This window comes from Hemicordylus capensis, chromosome 14, assembly GCF_027244095.1.
Source record: "Hemicordylus capensis ecotype Gifberg chromosome 14, rHemCap1.1.pri, whole genome shotgun sequence".
Taxonomy (NCBI): domain Eukaryota; kingdom Metazoa; phylum Chordata; class Lepidosauria; order Squamata; family Cordylidae; genus Hemicordylus; species Hemicordylus capensis.
This window is the reverse complement of record NC_069670.1, coordinates 6,266,201-6,285,746: the sequence shown is the minus strand read 5'-3', so window position 1 is coordinate 6,285,746 and position 19,546 is coordinate 6,266,201. Positions and strand designations below refer to the sequence as shown.

The 19,546-nt window shown below is 49.2% G+C and overlaps 2 protein-coding genes across 3 annotated transcripts in view; one reads left to right on the top strand and one right to left on the bottom strand.

The window, feature by feature from the left end:
• ANKRD35 (ankyrin repeat domain 35) overlaps nucleotides 1-6,458 on the bottom strand; it is a 28,725-nt gene extending 22,267 nt beyond the window's left edge. The window contains exons 1-2 of one of the 2 annotated variants that reach the window (XM_053277233.1): nucleotides 6,379-6,458; nucleotides 1,383-1,513 (exon numbers count right to left, since the gene is read on the bottom strand). In XM_053277233.1, coding sequence (XP_053133208.1) covers nucleotides 1,383-1,513; nucleotides 6,379-6,417 — 170 coding nt within the window. In that variant the 5' untranslated portion in view covers nucleotides 6,418-6,458. Of the gene's footprint in view, nucleotides 1-1,378; nucleotides 1,514-1,902; nucleotides 2,105-6,378 lie in introns of those variants that run through there. The other variant, XM_053277232.1, reaches the window with a different exon arrangement.
• Nucleotides 6,459-9,801: 3,343 nt separating this feature from the next.
• RXFP4 (relaxin family peptide/INSL5 receptor 4) lies at nucleotides 9,802-12,668 on the top strand. Its single transcript, XM_053278547.1, has one exon. It carries the CDS (start codon nucleotides 10,444-10,446, stop codon nucleotides 11,671-11,673), a length of 1,230 nt encoding a protein of 409 aa, XP_053134522.1. The 5' UTR covers nucleotides 9,802-10,443; the 3' UTR covers nucleotides 11,674-12,668.
• The last annotated feature ends 6,878 nt before the right edge of the window (nucleotides 12,669-19,546 follow it).

Below are 19,546 nucleotides of genomic sequence, written 5' to 3'. Positions count from 1 at the left end.
TATACAGTGATGTAGTTGCAAATTCAGAAGTGCAGAAGACTCTCTCCATCACCACCACCATGGCCATGCCCACCCCAACAACGCGTGATCCACTTGTGGAACTCTCTGCCACAGGACATGGTGACAGCCAGCAACCTGGATGGCTTTAAGAGGGGTTTGGATAACTTCATGGAGAAGAGGTCTATCAATGGCTACTAGTCAGAGGGCTGTGGGCCACCTCCAATCTCAAAAGGCAGGATGCCTCTGAGTAACAGTAGCAGGGGAGTAACAGCAGGAGAGAGGGCATGCCCTCAACTCCTGCCTGTGACTTCCAGCAGCATCTGGTGGGCCACTGTGAGAAACAGGATGCTGGACTAGATGGGCCTTGGGCCTGATCCAGCAGGGCTGTTCTTATGTTCTTATGTAACAGCCAGAGAAGCCAAAAAGTACCAGCACTCCGTCCCTGCATCTTCCCCGCTCCACTACACCCCTGGTTAAATAGGGACAGGTTCACTCTCTGTTGCAAGGGGTTGAAAAGACCAGGAAGCAGATTTAGGCTAGACATGAGGAAGAGCTTCTTGACTGAAAGAGCTGTTTAATAAAGGGAGTCTGGCTCATGCAGTGGTGGCATCCTTCTGCAAACACATTCATGGCTGAGGATGTCAGCCCCAGTACTGGGTTGGATAGGGATAGTTACTCTCCCCTCTGCTAAACAGAAGAGAACTTCAACTTCCAACGTCCCACTCTTTGCCTAGTTGGTGGTGACCAGTTGCCACATGAGTAGGTTGTGTGACTAAGGACTATTCCTTGATTAAAGAAAGGGTCTTGTAATCGCATAAAGTGATCCAGTTTATCTGCCTGAATCTGCTTAGGAATGAAAGAATAGTTCTTCTTAAAAGAGGATGCTTGCTTTCTTTTTGATATTTATTAAGTCAGTTTTACGGCCCACCTCTCTTCTGTCTGAGCAAGGACAATCTCAGAAGCCTCATTCCCTCCTGTGCGAGAGAGAAAGATGAAGACTTCCTGGAGGCAGAAGAAGGTCCCTGCCACCCACTGATTTAGATCAAATCGCACGCAAATGAATAATCATTCTGAAAAATCCTGCTGCCAATTTATTGGGGCCACCTTCTGAATCAAGCAAAAGATGTTCAACCAGTTAATCAATCTGATTAATTGACTGAACATTGCAACCCAAGTTGTTGGACTACAATTCCCGTAATCCACAGCCACAACAGCCTTCGTGACTGTGGATGATGGGAGTTGACATGCAACAGCATTTGGGGGCCCAAGAGTATGCAGACTCTGGCTTTATGACACAGCTTGCCTGAGCTCTAATGCTCCCTCCAAGACGGTTTCTGTCTTTTAAGCAAGAGGGGTTTCAGGGACAGGAAAAACTTACGTACGCGGATTGCCCCATAGCATTGAGCTTGGTGGGTTTGGCTGTCTTCCTCGAAGCAAGGACAGAAACTCTTCCAACATCCCCTTTCTCAACTGCATCAAACAGCTTCTGGTCATGTTTGTTCCAGCTCTCGACCTGTTTGGTAAGAAAGTGACGGAGAGAGGAATGGTTTTTAGTAACGGAGAATTTGGAACAGTTTATATGAAGGATGCTGATAAACTAAAATGAACATAGAAAGCTGCCTTAACGAGTCTAACCCTTGCCCCATCGAGCTCAATATTATCCACCCAGACTGGCATCAGCTCTCCGAGGTTGCAGGCAGGCGTCTCTCCCAGTCTACCGGGAGAAGCCGCTGCCAGTCTGTGAAGGCAATACTGAGCTAGATAGACCAAGGGTCTGACTCAGTAGACGGCAGCTTTCTATGTTCCTGTGAGACATCGGGTAATAAATCTGGGGCTTTCTACATGCAAACGGATGCTCTTCCACTGAGCTTTGGCCCCATCTCCAAAATGAAAATAAGAAACCTTATACCATCCTGATCTGTGGCCCACCAATATTGTCTTATATTGACGGGGCAGTAGTTCTCAACAGGCATTTTCTCCAGTGCTCCCTGGAGAACAAAACCTGGGACCATCTGCATCCAAAGCAGAGGCTTTCCCACTTATGGCCCCATCCATCTTACAGCAGACTGTGCCCATCCAAATGCAAACCAGGGCAAACTCTGCTCAGCAAAGGGGGGCATTCATGCTCGCAAGGCCCGACCGGGGGTTGCCTAGCAACCATCACTAGTGCCAGTCTCCCAGGCCCACCATCTTGCCTTAGGTACCACCACTGGTTGAGAGGCACAAGCTCCACATTGCCTAGCAACCACCAATCAGAGGCTTAAGGGCTGGGGGGGGAGGCTCTGGGTTGCCTAGCAACCACCCCACGGGCCTTTCTTAAAGAGAAGAAAGGGCCTCAAAGCGGGAATGTGGAAAAACGTCATTTAATGCTTTCATTTGGTCTCAGCCCACACAGGACAGGTGGCGGCTTACGGCCCTTGTCCCGGCTGCCTTGTCAACAACTCCATCACGCTTTGTTTGAGTGAAAAAGCTCTCGAAGCAAATTGGCAAATGTCCCAGAAAACATGTAATTTTCTCTCCCCTCGCTATGAATTGCATTTGATTGCTTCGGAATAAGCCTCCTCAGGGAAGAACAGAAGAGGCCAAATGAACACTAGGCAACCTGGATACAGGCAGTGACGCCGACGCTGCCCCAAAATGACAGATTTCCTTTCTAGAGCGACCTTTCTAGGTCCCCAGAATCCAGTTGTCATCTGTCTGGGCACGGACTTACTGCAGGGGGCCTCAAACTGGGGTCCCCAGATGTTGCTGGACTACAAAGCCCACCATCCCCAGCCACACTGGCCAAAAGCCATAGCAGATGGGAGTTGTAGTCCATCAACTTCTGGAGATCCACGTTTGAGAAGGCCTGACTTACTGAACCCAGAGGAACAGTTACAACAACTACAAATATTTATATACCGCTTTTCAACAAAGGTTTCCAAAGTAGTTTCCAGAGAGAAATAATAAACAAAATAAGATGGCCCCTCTCCCCAAAGGGCTCACAAGCTAAAAATAAACATAAGATATGCACCAGCAATAGTCACGGGAAATAATGTGCTGGGGGGTGGATAGGGCCCGTGACTCTCCCCCTGCTCAATAAAGAGAATCATCACGTTAAAAAGGTGCCTCTTTTTGCCCAGTTAGCATGGGTTTTTCACCCTTAACACAATTTGCATTGTTTTCAATGGGACGTCTTCGTCATGGCTAACCAACACCAGGTGGATTGAGCCCCAAGTAGTTTTTAAAAAGTAAACAACATAAGAACCTAATTGACTGAACCTAAGAACAGCCCTGCTGGATCAGGCCCAAGGAGGCCCATCTAGTCCAGCATCCTGTTTCCCACAGTGGCCCACCAGATGCCGCTGGAAGCCCACAGGCAGGAGTTGAGGGCATGCCGATTGTTGATAAACCCATTGCACTCCAGTCCAGAGATGTCACTGTGTTTGCTTGAAACCATCAGCCATCACGAAATGAAACAAAAATTTAGGTTAGCGTGTGGAGGAGAGCTGGTCTCGGGGGAAGCAAGCCTGGTTTGCTAAGCAGGGCCTGTCCTGGTTTGTATTTGGATGGCTGACTATGTGAGCCCAGTAAGGTATCCCCACTAGGAGATGGGGTTGTAGCTCAGTGGTAGAGAATCTGCCTCGCGTACAAAATGCTGCACAGCTCTGCTTCCTCTGTCCGTGCTGACTTTTTGTGGGCAAGCAAAGGCACTTGGGTTTAGAGAGTCTTTGAACCAAGCAATTTCCTTCTTGAAGACTGCCAACAGCTTTTGCCCATGAGTTCCTCCCTCTCTGTGTTCAGCAAGCCTGCTCCAGCGATTCATCGGTGAGGCTCCTTGGAAGAAAAGCCGGTTCTGAAGCCACCCCTCTCAAAGCAACACTCCCTGAGAAGTTCAAGGAGGGGGTGATTGCACAAGGGACACACACCCCAGGATTGCTTAAATAAATTCTAATTACTCTGGGAAAACTCACGCCTGCTCCAAGACAGGACTGGGGCGTCAGCAGCGGTAGAGAAGCCCAGCTCCGACTCTGTTCCCAGCAACTCACAGGGGAAAAGCTACTTTTTCTACGCAAGATACGCACTCATATCCAGGCTGAGAAACACAGAACTCGCGAGAAGTCATCCAGCAAACCCTGTGGACGGTGCGAATTCAAACACAGCTCCAAGACCAATCATCTAGCCACTGTACCACACTGTCTCTTGCCAGGGTGTAAGGTGCCTGGGATCTCTCTTTATCTCCAGAATGACATATAAGGAGAACTTGGGACTTCCTATCTGCAAAGCAGATGTTTTACTGATGAGCTACAGGCCACAGTCCCCTCCGCAAAGAAGCTGCTGCCTACTGAGTGAGACCGTTGGTTAATCTGGCTCAGTATTGCCTACACTGACTGGCAGCAGCTCGGTTTCAGGCAGGAGTCCCTCCCAGCCCTACCTGGAGATGTCGCTAGGGAATGAACCCGGGGTCTTCTACATGCAAGCAGGCAATCCTGCTCCAATCCCCTAAGGGGAATTTCTTACAGCAATGCACACAGGCAGTCACCCATTCAGATGCAAACCTGGGCAGACCCTGCTTAGGCAAGGGGACCATTCATACTGGCTGCCACAAGACCAGTTCTCTTCCGCTGGGTTACTGTCGGGGCTGACTCGCTCCTCAAAGTCACTGATGAATTCCTCTTTCCCCAACATGCACAGACAAAGGACGCCACGCAGAGGTGATGTTACCTGAAGCACAGATAAACCGCCCTGAGCAAGCCGGTTCGTCAGGTCCTGGCGCCACCTCGCAAGGAGCCCGTTTCATGCAAAATTTCATCCCCAAGGCTCAAATGGCCGGCAGGCAGAATGGAGGAAGGCTAGGCTGAGGCAGGAGCAGAACCCAACAAGGAATTTATAGGAAGACTCTCTGCTGGTGATGCTCTGTGCTGAACTACAGTGCAGGAGAACTACAACTCCCATCATCCACTGCTACGGCCATTATAGCTTCTGGGGTCCCAAGCTCCAGAACCCCTGAACCCCCTGGAGTGCGGTTTCACTCAACTTGTTATCAGCATAGGAACAGAGGAAGCTGCCATATACAGAGTCAGACCCTTGGTCCATCTAGCTCAGTATTGTCTACCCAGACTGGCAGCGGCTTCTCCAAGGTGGCAAGCAGGAGTCTCTCTGGACTCCTATCTGGAGATGCCAGGGAGGGAACTTGGAACCTTCTGCATGCAAGCAGGAAGCTTTTTTCTTTCTTTCTTCAAAGTTTTTTATTGGAACATTCTTACATTTACTCATTTTAATTCAATACAAACCAATATAGCACAGGTATAATACAAAACTATCTACATATTATTGGATATCTACTAGGAGTGGACCACATCCACTATTCCAAGCATATCAAAATAATCATAATTTCCAAAATTCATGAATAGGATCAGAGCTATCTCCATTACGCTCTCTATATAAGAAATATATTTTTCCAAATGTGACAAAATTGTGATTCTTTTCTCTGCTTATTCATTATTTTTACTTTATCTGATTTTTTTCCTAAAATTGCCAGTGACCATATCTTGTTATACCATCTCTCCACATATAATTATCCTACAGTTTCCATCAAGCAGGAAGCGATTCTTCCCAGAGCGGCCCCATCCCCTAAGAGTGAGGGACATCTTATAGTGCTCCCACATGTAGCATCCTATTCAAATACAAACCAGGGTGGACCCTGCTTAGCAAAATGGCAATTCATGCTTGCTGCCGCAAGACCAGCTGGAGCAAAACAGACACACCAGGATTTCTGTGCAAAAGAAATGAATCCCACTGTCTGTTCACACCCATCGCGACTGTGCATTGTTTTAACGGAGAATCGTTTATGGTGTTTCAGCTCATTGTCTGTGCTGCTGATCACTTAAAATCCCAGCCAAGCTCCTCAACCCCAACATTTCGCCATGGATCAGACTGTCGAGCTTATCTCTGCAGGCTTGCAAATGACAGACTCTTGCTAAAATAGAAATAAACTAAAAACTAAAAAAACTAAACTAAACCAAGAAAACACTTTTCTCAGGATGCGAACAAGATTTCCTTGTGCTTATAACAAGCTCTGGTGCAAAACCTTAGCTCAGAGGTTCGGCACCTTGCGTCCCCAGATGTAGCTGGACAAGAAGCCACAAGGCTTCTGTGGCAGGGGATGCTGGGAGTTGTAGTCTAACATCACTGGGGACCCAAAACACCTGCCTTAGCTGAGATGAAGCCTTTTGGGGTATTTTGGAGGTCTGATCTCAGAATCACAGGTTATGCTGTGATTCTCCATGACCTTCCCGTCTTGACTTGTCCAGTAGCTGCCAACCCTAGAAATGAAGAATAAACCCTTCGCCGGGAAACCAGCATGGCAGACACAACTGAGGGGCCTTCGGTACTCACCGCCACTTGATTGCTGGAACAAGAGAACATCTTCTTCATGGCTGCTGGCCAGCAGTGCTATTCCCAAGCGTCCCGTTCTCACGTTCTCCTTCAAGCCATCGCCGGCAGCCAGCCAGCTCACGCGTTGGGGCTTCCTCGGCTCTCGGCTGCCCGGCCCGGATGGGCAGGGACATCCATGCAGCTGCAGCCCTGGAGAAGCTCCCGCTTTGTCAGGGCCAGCCGGGACGGCTGCTGGAGCCCAGAAAGGTGTGTGGCGTCGTCCAGGGAGCACTGGGAGGCAAGCCCCTGAGCCCGCGGGCCTTTCTGGAGCGCAGTCCCTCCCTTGTCGCCGCCCGCACACCTGTTTCCCAGCTCAGGGCCCAGGTCTGGACTTGCCTGAGATTCCCATTGTAATCTCGGTCCTCTCCTGACATGAAAAGGAGAGAGGCTTCTGACCCACCCTCTCCCTAGACTCTGAGAGAATTCTCTTTTTTTCTCAGGTTACGTCATGCCAAGACAGCACTGGGTCCTTACGCTCTACGGTCACCTGCGCTTCGGAAGTTGATAAGAACAGCCCTGCAGGATCAGGCCCAAGACCCATCCAGTCCAGCCTCCTGTTTCCCACAGTGGCCCACCAGATGCTCCTGAGAAGCCCACAGGCAAGAGACGAAACCATGCCCTCTCTTCTTGCTGTTGCTCCCCTGCAACTGGGATTTAGCGGCATCCTGCCTCTGAGGCTGGCGGTGGCCAATAGCCCTCTGAGGAGTAGCAAGTGACAGACCTGTCCTCCAGGCATTTCTATAAACCCCTCTTAAAGCCATCCAGGCGGATGGCTGTCACCGCATCTTGTGGCAGAGAATTCCACTGGTTAATTATGCATCGTTGGAAAAGTACTTCCTTTTGTCAGCCCTGAATTTGTCACACCACTACTAAGTTGGCAAAGAGACACCTTTTAACTTGGTGGTGATTCTCTTTATTGAGCAGGGGGAGAGTAACTGGCCCTCTCCACCCCCAGCACAGGACCTCCAGTGACTGTTGCTGGTGTCTGTCTTATGTTTCTTTTTAGATTGTGAGCCCTTTGGGGACAGGGAGCCATCTTATTTGTTTATTATTTCTTTGTGTAAACTGCCCTGAGCCATTTTTGGAAGGGCGGTATAGAAATCGAATTATTATTATTAATCATCATCATCATCATCATCATCATCATCATCATCATCATCATCCAATTACAAAAAGCAGCTTTACTGAGAACAGCCTATATTCTGCGACGATATCTATAACCATTGACAATAAAATTCTGGCATCCCAGGTCCTTGGGAAGGACTCGATGTCTGGATAAAACAAACCAGTCAATATCACCTGTCTGACTGTGTAAACAAGAAATAATAATGAAAACAAGTTAAAATAATCAACATAGCAATATCAGGTGATAGCAGAACAGAAGAAAAAGAAATAGAAAAAATCATACAAAGATCTACAAATTGAAACTGAAAGGCTGTGGCAGAAGAAGACCAAAATAATCCCAGTGGTAACTGGCGCCCTGGGTGCAGTTGCAAAAGACCTTGAAGAGCACCTCAACACCATCGGGGCCACAGAAATCACCATCAGCCAACTACAAAAAGCAACTTGACTGGGAACAGCCTATATTCTGCGACAATATCTACAATAACAACAACAACGATATTTCTTTCACTCACTGACTCCACACCCTAGGCCACTGCTGCACAACTTTGACCCTCCAGCTGTTGCTGGACTACAACACCCACCATCCCCTGCTACAGTGGCCAGTCATCGGGGATGATGGGAGTTGTTGTCCAACATCTTCAGGAGGGCCAGAGTTGTGCACTGTTGCCCTAGACCAGGGGGTGGGAAAACCTGGCCCTCCAGCTGGTGCTGGACTACAACTCCCATCATCGCCAGCCACAATGGCAGGGGATGATGGGAGTTGTAATTCAATAACAGCTGGAGGGTCAGGTTGTTATGCAGTCTTCTCCACTAGAGGGAAGCAGCTGCTCATATTTACACTGGGTAGAGTTGAAATTTTTTTCCATCAGCAAATAAATAGTATGGCGTTGTCTTGTTTTCCGGGGCACTGGGGCCTTAAATGCCATTTCAAACAATGCAAATAAACAAACACAGCACAGGTATGAACCAGCAACTCTTGTCCAATAATCACAGCAGCTGACTCTTTGCAGAAATATACAAATACACAAATCAAACCCATATCCACATATTACACAAGTTGGTCGAGTGACAACTAATGGGCTTACTTTCCTTTCACTGTCCCTACAACCAGGCTAAATTGGGTGCAGATCAGCTAGGCAGTTCACAAGTTAGCCTACTTGCACCTCAAATGCCCATGCGTCCACCATCTTGAACTGGGGTGGAGGATATCATCACAAACTATGCGTTTGAGGTGTCCCTCCAATTGCATTAAAGTTGGTCCAGATCTGTACCCACTCGCACCTCACAAGTGTCCGCCATCTTGAATCGGGGTGGATGATGACATCATCACAAACAACGCCATTGAGGTGTCCCTATGTGTCCCTGTCACAAATGTGGTTCAAATCAGCTAGGCGGTTCACAAGTTAGCCCACTTGCACCTCAAATGGTCATCCATCTGCCATCTTGAATCGGAGTGGATGACATCATCACAAAACACACTATTGGTTCGAATCCCCACTAGTATGTTTCCCAGAATATGGGAAATACCTATATCGGGCAGCAGAGATTTAGGAAGGTGCTGAAAGGCATCATTTCACACTGTGTGGGAGGAGGCAATGGTCAACCCCTCCTGTATTCTACCAAAGAAAACCACATGGCTTTGTGGTTGCCAGGAGTCAACACCAACTCGAGGGCACAACTTTACCTTTTATGTGTCCCTACAACTGTACCTGATCTGGTTCATATTGGTCATCAGAACATAAGAACCTAAGAACAGCCCTGCTGGATCAGGCCCAAGGAGGCCCATCTAGTCCAGCATCCTGTTTCCCACAGTGGCCCACCAGATGTCCCTGGAAGCCTACAGGCAGGAGCTGAGGGCATGTCGAGCCCGGCTCGAATCAAGCCGACACACAAATCCCTAGTGGGAGCTAGAGTCCAACAACATCTGGGGTCCCAAGGCCGAGAACCCCCAGATTAAGCCATTTGTGCGGCCCCAGTCTCAGTCCCGTGGAGTCTTCCCCGAATGCACTGCTTCCGTTCCAAGCTCCACAGATCTCGAGTCAATATCTGACCCAAGGTTCCTTCTGTCTCTGCCAGCCACTCGCTTCGAAAAGAAACCTTGGCTGCCCACTGAAGATAAGAATTGGAGTGAAGAGTACAAACAGTGACATAAAAAGGGGGCAGGGTCCGCCCAGGAGAAGCCCTGCCTTGCTTCATCCATCAAGAGGAGGAGCTGCCCTTGCAAGTTGCAGACGGAGCGTGAGTAGAACGCACCGTTTCCAAGAGAAATCTCTCCCTTGTTTTTCCCCTTCTCCCAAAGGAAAAAGAAACAGACATCAGCCTGGATTCAGAGTTGGTGGCAGAAGACCAATGGAGAGAAAGGCGAGTCAAAGAATCTGCCAGTTCCCGGAGGAAAGAAGAACAACATCTGAGCGTCTTCCTCTGCAGAGCTTGGGAGAGATGGATCAGCCCTAAAACAACACCCTTTGGTGAGGCGAAGCATCCAGCGGCATGCCTGTCTCCTGAAACAATCTCAGCGGATCCGACTCAGAAGGGTGATTCCTGCTGACTTTAACACCACAGATCGGAATCAGATCGACACAGATCGGAATCCGACTGGCGATTCCTGTCACCTCTGGCAACCTAGATCAGAATCAGATCAACACAGATCAGAATCAGACCAGCAATTCCTGCTGCCTTCAACGCCACAGATCGGAATCAGATCAACACAGATCGGAATCAGATCGACACAGATGGGAATCAGATTGGCAACTCTGTCCACTCTGGCAGCAGCTGCTTGAAGAAACTATAACATATTTGGGGCAGGTGGATGAAATAGTGAGAAAAAGTAGTCCACACCCAATCTGCACCATCATTTGGGCTGCTCTGGTGGCACCTTCCAGAGACTACCTTCTCCCCAAAATGGAGGTGAGTGGACTTGGGAGGTCAGAGTGGAGCAACAACTCTGTGCCCCCTGGCCTTTCCAACTGGTCTTTTGTGGATAATGTTGACGTCTGGGGTGAGGCGGCCATGGCCCCATTGGACAACTTGTCTGGCTTAAGGACTTTCATCACTTTGGTCTACTCGGTGGTCTGCGCTGTGGGGCTGCTGGGGAACGGCCTCGTGATGTACCTGATCTGGGCCCAGAAGGGCACGCGCGCGCCCGTCATCAACGTTTTCGTCTTCGGTTTAGCGGTGGCTGATTTCCAGTTCTCCTTGACGCTCCCCTTCTGGGCGGTGGAGACTTTCCTGGATTTCACTTGGCCGTTCGGCCAAGTCCTGTGCAAAGCGATCCCATTCCTGACCGTCCTGAGCATCTACGCCAACGTCTTCTTGCTCACCGCCATGAGCGTCACGCGTTACTGGTCCCTGGCGTCGGCCCTCAAGGACGGGAGAAGGATGACTCCTCGGCTGGCCAAGTGGATCACCCTGGCGCTCTGGGGCATGGCCCTGGGGACTTCGGTGCCCGCCACCATCTACACCACCGTGGTTCACATCGCCGGGGTGGAGGTATGCATCTTCAAGTTCCCGACCCCGTTCTGGCTGGGCGTCTACCACCTCCAGAAAGTGGTGATCACCTTCGCGATCCCACTGGTGGTCATCTCCATCTCCTACCTCCTCCTCCTGAGGCTCCTCAGGAGCCACAGAGTCAACGGCAACAGCCCCAAGCGGCAAAACCAGGTGGCTACCACCGTCCGCCTGGTGGTCGGCTGTTTCTTCGTCTGCTGGTTCCCCAACCACGTGGCCACCATCTGGGGAGTGCTGGTGAAATTCAAGGCCGTGCGCATGGACGAGACCTTTTTCTTCTTGCAGAATTACATCTTCCCGCTCACGAAGTGCCTGGCGCACTCCAGCAGCTGTCTCAACCCTGTCCTTTACTGCCTGATACGCAAGGACTTCTGGGAAGCGATGAAGGAAACCTTTCGGAGGGTCTCCAAAATGGCCGCCTCCTTACAGCATTCTTCTGCCCACAAGACCATGGAGGAGGCCATGTTGATGGTGGTGCCCTTGAGCCCCTCTGGACCTCCCCACAATTCCAAAAGTGTAGAGAAGGAAGACTCCACTCTTTCCACCATCTTGGAGCCGAGAGCGAAGGCCGCAGACCTGGGTGCTGAGGTACAGATGCTCCCTGGGGTGGAAATACCGATGTGAGGTCCAGGAGAACCAAGAGATCTCACGTTCGTCTCCCTGACTGCAGATCCTGAGGAAAACTGGTCCGCGGTTGGCTTTGTTCTCACATTCTGTTGCTCCCAAACCAAATGGGGTGTTGAGGAGCCCACGGTTTTCAGTGCTGAAATTCCGCCTTGGCCCCTGTGGAGTCATCCTGCAGAGTTCTCCTGACCATGTGCTGAGTGTACTTCATTCATCAGCAGAAGACTAAGGGAGTTATGAGAGCTGTCTTGAAAAACCTGAAGGTCTGTCAGAGAGCGCTCTCATTCCCTGTGGCTCCTGAGGGCAGGGCTCAGAACCTGTGAGTTGAAATGACAAGGCAGCAGATTTAGGCTAGATATTAAGAAGAATTTCTGAACTGTTCAGAGCTGTTGGACAGTGGAACTGCCTGCCTCATGCAGTGGTGAGTTCTCTTTTGCCGGAGGTTCACAAACAGAGAACCCTTTAACCCCATCTGTCTCAAACCTTCAGTCTGTTTATTTATTTTATTTAACATATATTTTTAGACCGCCCAAAACTCACATCTCTGAGCGGTTTACAACAAAGCAAAATAAATGACAACAGAAAAGGTTAAAACACTGGTTCAAACAAAATAAACAACAGAAAAAGTCAAAACGTTGCAATTTAATTTTTTTTTAATTTAAAAATGTTAAAACTATGGAAGCAATGTTTAATTAAAAGCCTGGGTGAACAGATGTGTCTTTAAAGGCTTTTTAAAAGTTGTCAGAGATTGTGAGGCTCTTATTTCAGCAGGGCGTGCGTTCCAAAGCTCTGGGGCAGCTGCAGAGAAGGCCCGCCTCTGAGTAGCCCCCAGACGAGCCGGTGGCAAATGCAGATGGACCTCTCCAGATGATCTCAATGGGCAGTGTGGTTCATAGCAAAGAAGATGCTCTTTTTAATTCCCAGGGCCCAAGCTGCTTAGGGCTTTATAGGTTATAACCAACACTTTGTATGTTGCCCAGAAACTTATCCTTGATAAGTTGAGGTACCCCATAGAGATTGTGTGTGTGTGTGTGTGTTTGCACACACAAATTTTGAAAGTTTGAGCACACACTCTTACACTCGCACTTAAGTGTTACAGTGATGAGACAGGCTATTCCCAGCACTGGCTCACATCCCGACTAAGTTACTCACGAGTATTCCCATTAAAATTTAACAATCAAAACTAACGGGAAATTTAACAACAATAAAAACGACATTAAAGTCAACAAGACTGCTTGTCTTTCTTAATCTGGATGTCAGCAACCGGTAACTGGAGTATCTGCTCTCTTGATGGCAATATGTAATTTTGTATGTGTGTGTGTGTGTGTGTGTACATGCACACGTATATGTAAAAACCAGAAATTAAGGGTTACAATTTGGGAGCCAGGGTATTCATGGGCTCACATCCAGATCAAGTTACTCAAAAGCCGTCTTACTGAAATTAATGGGACACGGTGGCAGGGGGTGATGGGAGTTGTAGTTGGAGAACTGCTGGAGAGCTGTGGTTGCCTGCCCCTGTTATGGGGAGAAGCGGGGCATTCACACTAGCTGAATTCCTCCCCCCACACCGATGTTTCCCACCCTCACGGGAGCTCTGCATCAGTAAAGAGTGTGGGTTTGGGTCTCTTCCCACACTTCAGGCTCCGTTGACATTTGATATGTGCACAAGCGTGCTGAAAACCAATGAAATGAAATGAAATAAAAGTTACCTATTCTATCTTTAATGTTTTTGTTTTTATTTTTAAGTGATGTCATGTGGGAGATCTGTGATTAGAGCCCTGGGTTGGTTGGTTTGATTAAATCAATCAATCAATCAATCAATCAATCAAAAATTTAACTCAACAGCAGATTTGGTTGCTGGAGGGTGGAGAAAATGGTCATTAGAGGAGCAGCTTTGGGGAAGGGGCTATTCAACCCGTGCCCCACACTATTTCCCTGATGCTAAGCAGGGTCTGCCCGGGTTTGCATTTGGATGGGAGACCACATGTGTGGGCTCTGTAAGATATCCCCCTTAGGAGATGGGGCCATTCTGGGAAGAGCATCTAAGTTCCAAGTTCCCTCCCTGGCAGCATCTCCAAGATAGGGCCGGGAAAGACTCCTGCCTGCACCCTTGGAGAAGCCGCTGCCATACTGAGCTAGATGGACCAAGGGTCTGCCTCAGTAAGTGGCAGCACCCTATGGTCAGGGTTCTTCCCTGGGAAGACAGTCTTCACATTCTCGCTGTCTAAAGGACAGTTAAAGCTCCCTACCGAAGGTACAGAATTAATGATTAACAGGCACAGAGCAAAAAAGAAGCACTGGAAGAGAAAGTTGAGGGAAAGGGGAAAGGCACACCTGCGAGTCTAATAGTCCTGGGCATGTTTACTTGGGAGTAAATCTGCGCTGTACAGAGGTTGCAAAATGTCCACAGGTACACCACGTTGGAATTCAGCAGGCCTCTGCCACACTAAAATAGGATTCACTGTGGGCACTGCTGAACCTCTCCATCATTGAAGTTTTTCTAACAGAGGAACCTAGGAAACTGCCTTATACTGAGGCAGAACATTGCCCTGTTAGGGGCGCAAGGAGTAGTGATATGCATCGGCTTCTGCATGGCCTGGGCTTGAACCGAACCGGGCTAGCTGGTTCCATGCACACCCCTAACAGGGAACTTACCTGTGGCAGGAGCACCTCTCATCACTAGAGTTTTTCAAACAGAGGCTGGCCAGTAATAGGTCACAGATGCTATGGCAGATTTCTACGCTGAGGGGGGGGTGGACTAGAGGACCTCCAGGGTCCCTCCTGACACCTTCATTCTATTATTCTAACCTCATATGGTCTACTCTGACTGGCAGTGGTTCGCCACGTTGCCAGATTCTGCGTCAGTACAGGTAGCAGAGAGGAGAGCTGGTCTTGTGGTAGCCAGCATGAATTGCCCCCTTTGCTAAACAGGGTCTGCCCTGGTTTGAATTTGAATAGGAGATGACCTGTGTGAGGGGCACCTACCTTCTTGCATGCAGAAGCTCCCAGATTTCCTCCCGGCCATCTCCAAGACAGGGCTGAGAGAAGCTCTTGCTTGCAAGAGGGCAATTTCAAAGCATTTTTTAACCCTCCGCAAAACCCCCACAGGGTCCTCTTTCCAATCGGAAGCCAGTGTCAGAAAACCAGCCAGCAAAGGGGAAATCAGGCCTCCAAAATGGCCCTCAAAATGTCGAAACGTTTCAAAGAGAAATGGGGTGGTTTTGTTCCAAGCTGGAAACAGGCCCTTTATTTAGGGGGCGTTTTCTTTCGAGCCCGAAACGGCCCGTTTCGAGTCGAAACGTTTCAGCATCGGAACGTTTTGCTCCTCCCTAAAAGGGAACAACTTCTCAACCATCCTTTAACACAGCGTCCGTTACATAGCCAAAGAGGATTATTTCGGGATCATATGACAACTCGGACCCCATTCTATTTTTAATGCTTAGAATGACTTCTTTCCCAAAAAAGACGAACCACATCTTCCCCCATGGCTCCACATCTCCAGCACCAGTCATCTGGTCGATGATCAGTGTCTATGGCATGTACTACCATATAAAGTATAACTTATACAAGCTTTTCTGCAAGGAGACACTCATAATATTTTAAAGATCATTTTCTGGGGGGAATCAGAGGAGGTTCTAAGGGCAGGGGAGGAACCCGGCTGTGAGGGAGGGACCCACCGAAGGAGCAACAGGCAACGCTGACTTCTTGGGGGGTCTGATGGACCCCGGTGTGTGTGTGTGGGAGGGGGAGACCTTTCATCTGGGCCAGGGGTCTCTGTCAGGGCGTGCTCCTCTTCCTCCTCCAAGAGGGTCTCTGGCAAGTTGGAACTTGGGCAGGTCCCGACTGACACGTGGCTTTGAATTATGGCCAGGTAGAAGAACGGGGGGGAAGACGTGGAAACTTTTGGGCAGAGAGCGGCAGAGACAAGCGGGCGACCTTCAACGTTTACGAGCTGTTTTGAACACAGTTTTATGAGCTCCAGCACGGCTATCAAAGACGGAGCGAACTCTGGGAACGGGTCGGAGGGGACGTTTGTGGGAGGTGATAACTCTTCCCTTGACAACAAGAATGTGCTGATTGGAGGTGCTGCTCCCATCAGGAACAGAGAAAGCTGCCTCCTACCGAGTCAGACCCTTCGTCCCTCTAACTCAGTATTGGCCACACTGACTGGCAGCGGCTTCTCCTGGGTTTCAGGCAGGGGTCTTTGCTGATGCTGCCAGGGGTTGAATGTGGGACCATCTATCCTTCCTGAGAAAATTCTGCCCTCAATATAAAGTGCACAAGATGCTGCCATCTGGGTCCGACCATTGGTCCCTCTAGTGTTGTCAGCACTGACTGGCAGCGGATCTCCAAGGTTTCAAGCAAGAGTCTCTCCCAGTCCTGCCTGCTGGAGGTTTTACAGACTGGGCTGTGACCCCAAATCTCCTTTGGAAGAGAGTGTGTGCATCCATACACCATCCAAACTTACCCCAAAGTCCCTTCGAACTCCTTGGATCCACTCCACACACAAATTTGGCTTTGTCTTGCAAATTCTAGCGTATCTCCAGTTATTCCTGGGTTGTTTTTTAAAATGCTGGTTTTAAGCAACTTTTTCTGAAACCACCGGAGCAAATAGGGAGAGAAACTGGCATAGAATCGTTAGTATAAAAGAGATACTCTCTTTAGAAATGCAGATACCGCTCTTTAGAATGCTCCCCACCATTGGCTGGAAGGAAAACACGGAGGCATGCCATGTGAACTTGCTTCAAAACCAAACCCCAGAGCAGAGGGGAGGGGCTGCTTCGCTCCATGCCGTGAGTGTGATTCGAAGGGGCTTCGCTCAACATTGACCCCGCAGCATGAAGCCATGTGTGGGTCACTCCCTCTGGAGACACTGCCAGGGAAGGAACCTGGGGCCTTTTGCCTGCAAAGCAGATGGCTCAACCCACTGAGATACGGCCCCCTTCCCAAATGCTACCCTGAACTCAGTCTTGGGGAAATGATGTGTTCCTTCTATTTTTAAACCTGCATACCTTGCTGCCCCATTTTCAGTTTGCTGAGTGGCTTTGCCACATCCCACTGAAATACAATTACCAAAGCAACAGCTGGGAGCCCTTCCGCTGCAAAATACTGAGCTAGACGGACAAGTGGTGTGTAGACAAGCCTCCTATATTCCCATGGCTGTTGCTCAGTGTTAGAGGATCTTCTCCCAGGTTCAGCCCATGGCATCTCCAGGTAGGGCTGGAAAATACTCCTGCCTGAAGCCCCAGAGAGTTGCTGCCAGCCAGAGCAGACGATGCTGAGCAAAACGGCCCAATGGTCTGACTCCGCAGGTGGCAGCTCATGTGTTCCGAGGGTGTCGGAGCACCCACGCGGTTTCTGTTGGCCATGGGAGAGAGCATTCCCATAATCAAATGCTGCCAAGCAGTGGAGAAGCACCTTTTATAAGACACCATAAAAGCACCAGGTGAGTCTTGTTTCTAGTGGAAAGGTGGGCCAGATATGGAGAACCAAGGAGAGATTCCCTTATAAATAATTTACAGGCGGCTTTGTGTACCGAGTGGCGAAGGGCGGGCCCCCAGAAGGCAACCGTGACAAGGAGCTATTGCGGGAGAAATTACGGTAATAAGCCCAGGGGCAATAAAATAAACTCCACTCTCTGCTTCCTGTTTAGAGAAATTAAATTGTTATGGGAGTCAAGCAAAGGGCACAGATTTCTCTAGAACTCACCGGCAATCTTCACATTGGCAATCTCCAATTTTGCTCGATGTTCCACATTATCTTGGTGACACAGGAACACAGGAAGCTGCCATATACTGAGTCAGACCCTTGCTCCATCTAGCTCAGGATTGTCTACCCAGACTGGCAGCGGCTTCTCCAAGGTTGCAGGCAGGAGTCTCTCTCGGCCCTCTCTTGGAGATGCTGCCAGGGAGGGAGGCCGGCATGGAGGGCAGGATTAGGAATATAGGGAGCTGCCTTATATCGAGTCAGACCATTGGTCTGTCAAACTCAGGATTGCCTACTCTGACCGTCAGCAGCCAGCAGCTCTTCAGAGTTTCTGACAGGCGTCTTTCCCAGCCCTACCTGGAGACTTTACAGACAGGGTTGTTATCCCAAATCTCCTCCGGGAGAGAGTGTGCGTGTTCACACACCAGCCAAACTTACCCTGAAGTCCATTCGAGATCCTTGGAAGCACTCCACACACAAATCAGGCTTGGTCTTCTGAATTTTAGCTGGTCTCGATGTATTTCCAGATTTTTAAAATGCTGGTTTTAAGCGACTTTTTCTGAAACCTCCAGAGCAGCTAGGGAGAGGCACTGCTGTAGAATCATTAGCATAAGAGGGATGCTCTCTTTAGAAATGCAGAAATACTGTAGCTCTTTAGCAACTTCTCTCTGCAGGCTACAGGAATTGATGGAGTAGCTACAGAAATATGGCAGGCAACTGAAGAAGAAACAGTCAAAGGTCTAACCCAACTGTGCCAGTAAATGTGGAGAACGACACAGTGGCCAACAGATTGGAAGAGGTCAGTCTACATACCCATACCAAAGAGAGGAGACTTAATAGATTGTGCAAACCATCGCACAATATCCTTAATTTCACACGCTAGCAAAATAATGCTCAGGATCGTCTGATCCAACGTAGATAAGAGCCCTACGTGGAAAGAGAAATGCTGGAGGTTCAAGCTGGTTTCAGAAAAGGCTGAGGAACAGGAGACATCATTGCCGATGCACGCTGGATAATCGCCCCATTTGCTAAGCAGGGTCAACCCTGGTTTGCATTTGGATGGGAGACTACATGTGTGAGCACCATGAGATGTTACCCTCAGGGGAAGGAGCCGCTCTGGGAAGAGCACCTTCATGCTTGCAGACAGAAGGTTCCAAGTTCCCTCCCTGGCAGCATCTCCAGATAGGGCTGGGAGATACTTCTGCCTGCAGCCTTGGAGAAGCCGCTGCCAGTCTGTGTAGACAATCCTGAGCTAGGTGGACCAAGGGAGAAGAATTATCAGAAGGATGCAGATTCTTATGTAAGTTATTTGCTTCTTTGTTCTTTGGGCTTTCTGGTCCCTTGATCAGACAGGCTCTAGTCCCAGGTATAATGGAGTGTTTGTTTATACCCCTTTAAAAGTTGTTTTTATAGAGATTTACAAGTTAAACAGGGGTACTCAAACTGGCCATTGAGGGTGGTGATGATAGGAGTTGTAGTCCAATATCTGGGGACTGGGGATGATGGGATTTGTAGTCCAACCACATTGTGGCACCAAAATGTGGATAGGGCGGCCGTTCATTCAGCTGCACTTCAGAGGTGAGATCCCATCCAAACGGATACCGATGTAGACAGACTGAACTGAAACGTACCACAGGGGTACAGACATTCAGTTTCTGCCCCATAATTCCCAGTCCTGCAAGGGATGCATGCGGATCTTGCCCCTGGGAATCTCCTTATCGGGACTGGGTGAGCAGTTTCCCGGTGGCAATGAGTTCCGCTGAGTTTTTTTCATTATGTAAAAAGGTTGCCCAAGTTAGAACAGTTGATCCATCTGTTCCGTCCCCCCTCGCCCCCCGCAAAGAGGTGAGGAACCATCAGAACAATATGTCCCATTGACCTATTCACTAGTTGGTTCAAAAAGGAGAAATTGGAAGGCGGCCAGTTGGAGGTGGTATGTACAGAAGAGAGAAAAACACACAGCGGCCATCAAGGAAAACCACAGATAAGGGTGTAATTTCCCATGTTCGTCAGATGAAGGGACAGAGGAAATTAAACTTCACATCAAATAATTAAAGGGGGAGGGGGAGAAAGGAAGGCAATTAGAATAACCAAGTTACCCTCTGCTTCAGGATGTGATTCGGTGCTAATTGGGTTAGGGTGGATCATTTGGATCTGCCTCTGGTCA

What these genes read in the sequence shown, in the direction of transcription:
- RXFP4 (XM_053278547.1), top strand. Translation starts at nt 10,444, where the DNA reads ATGGAGGTGAGTGGACTTGGGAGGTCAGAGTGGAGCAACAACTCTGTG.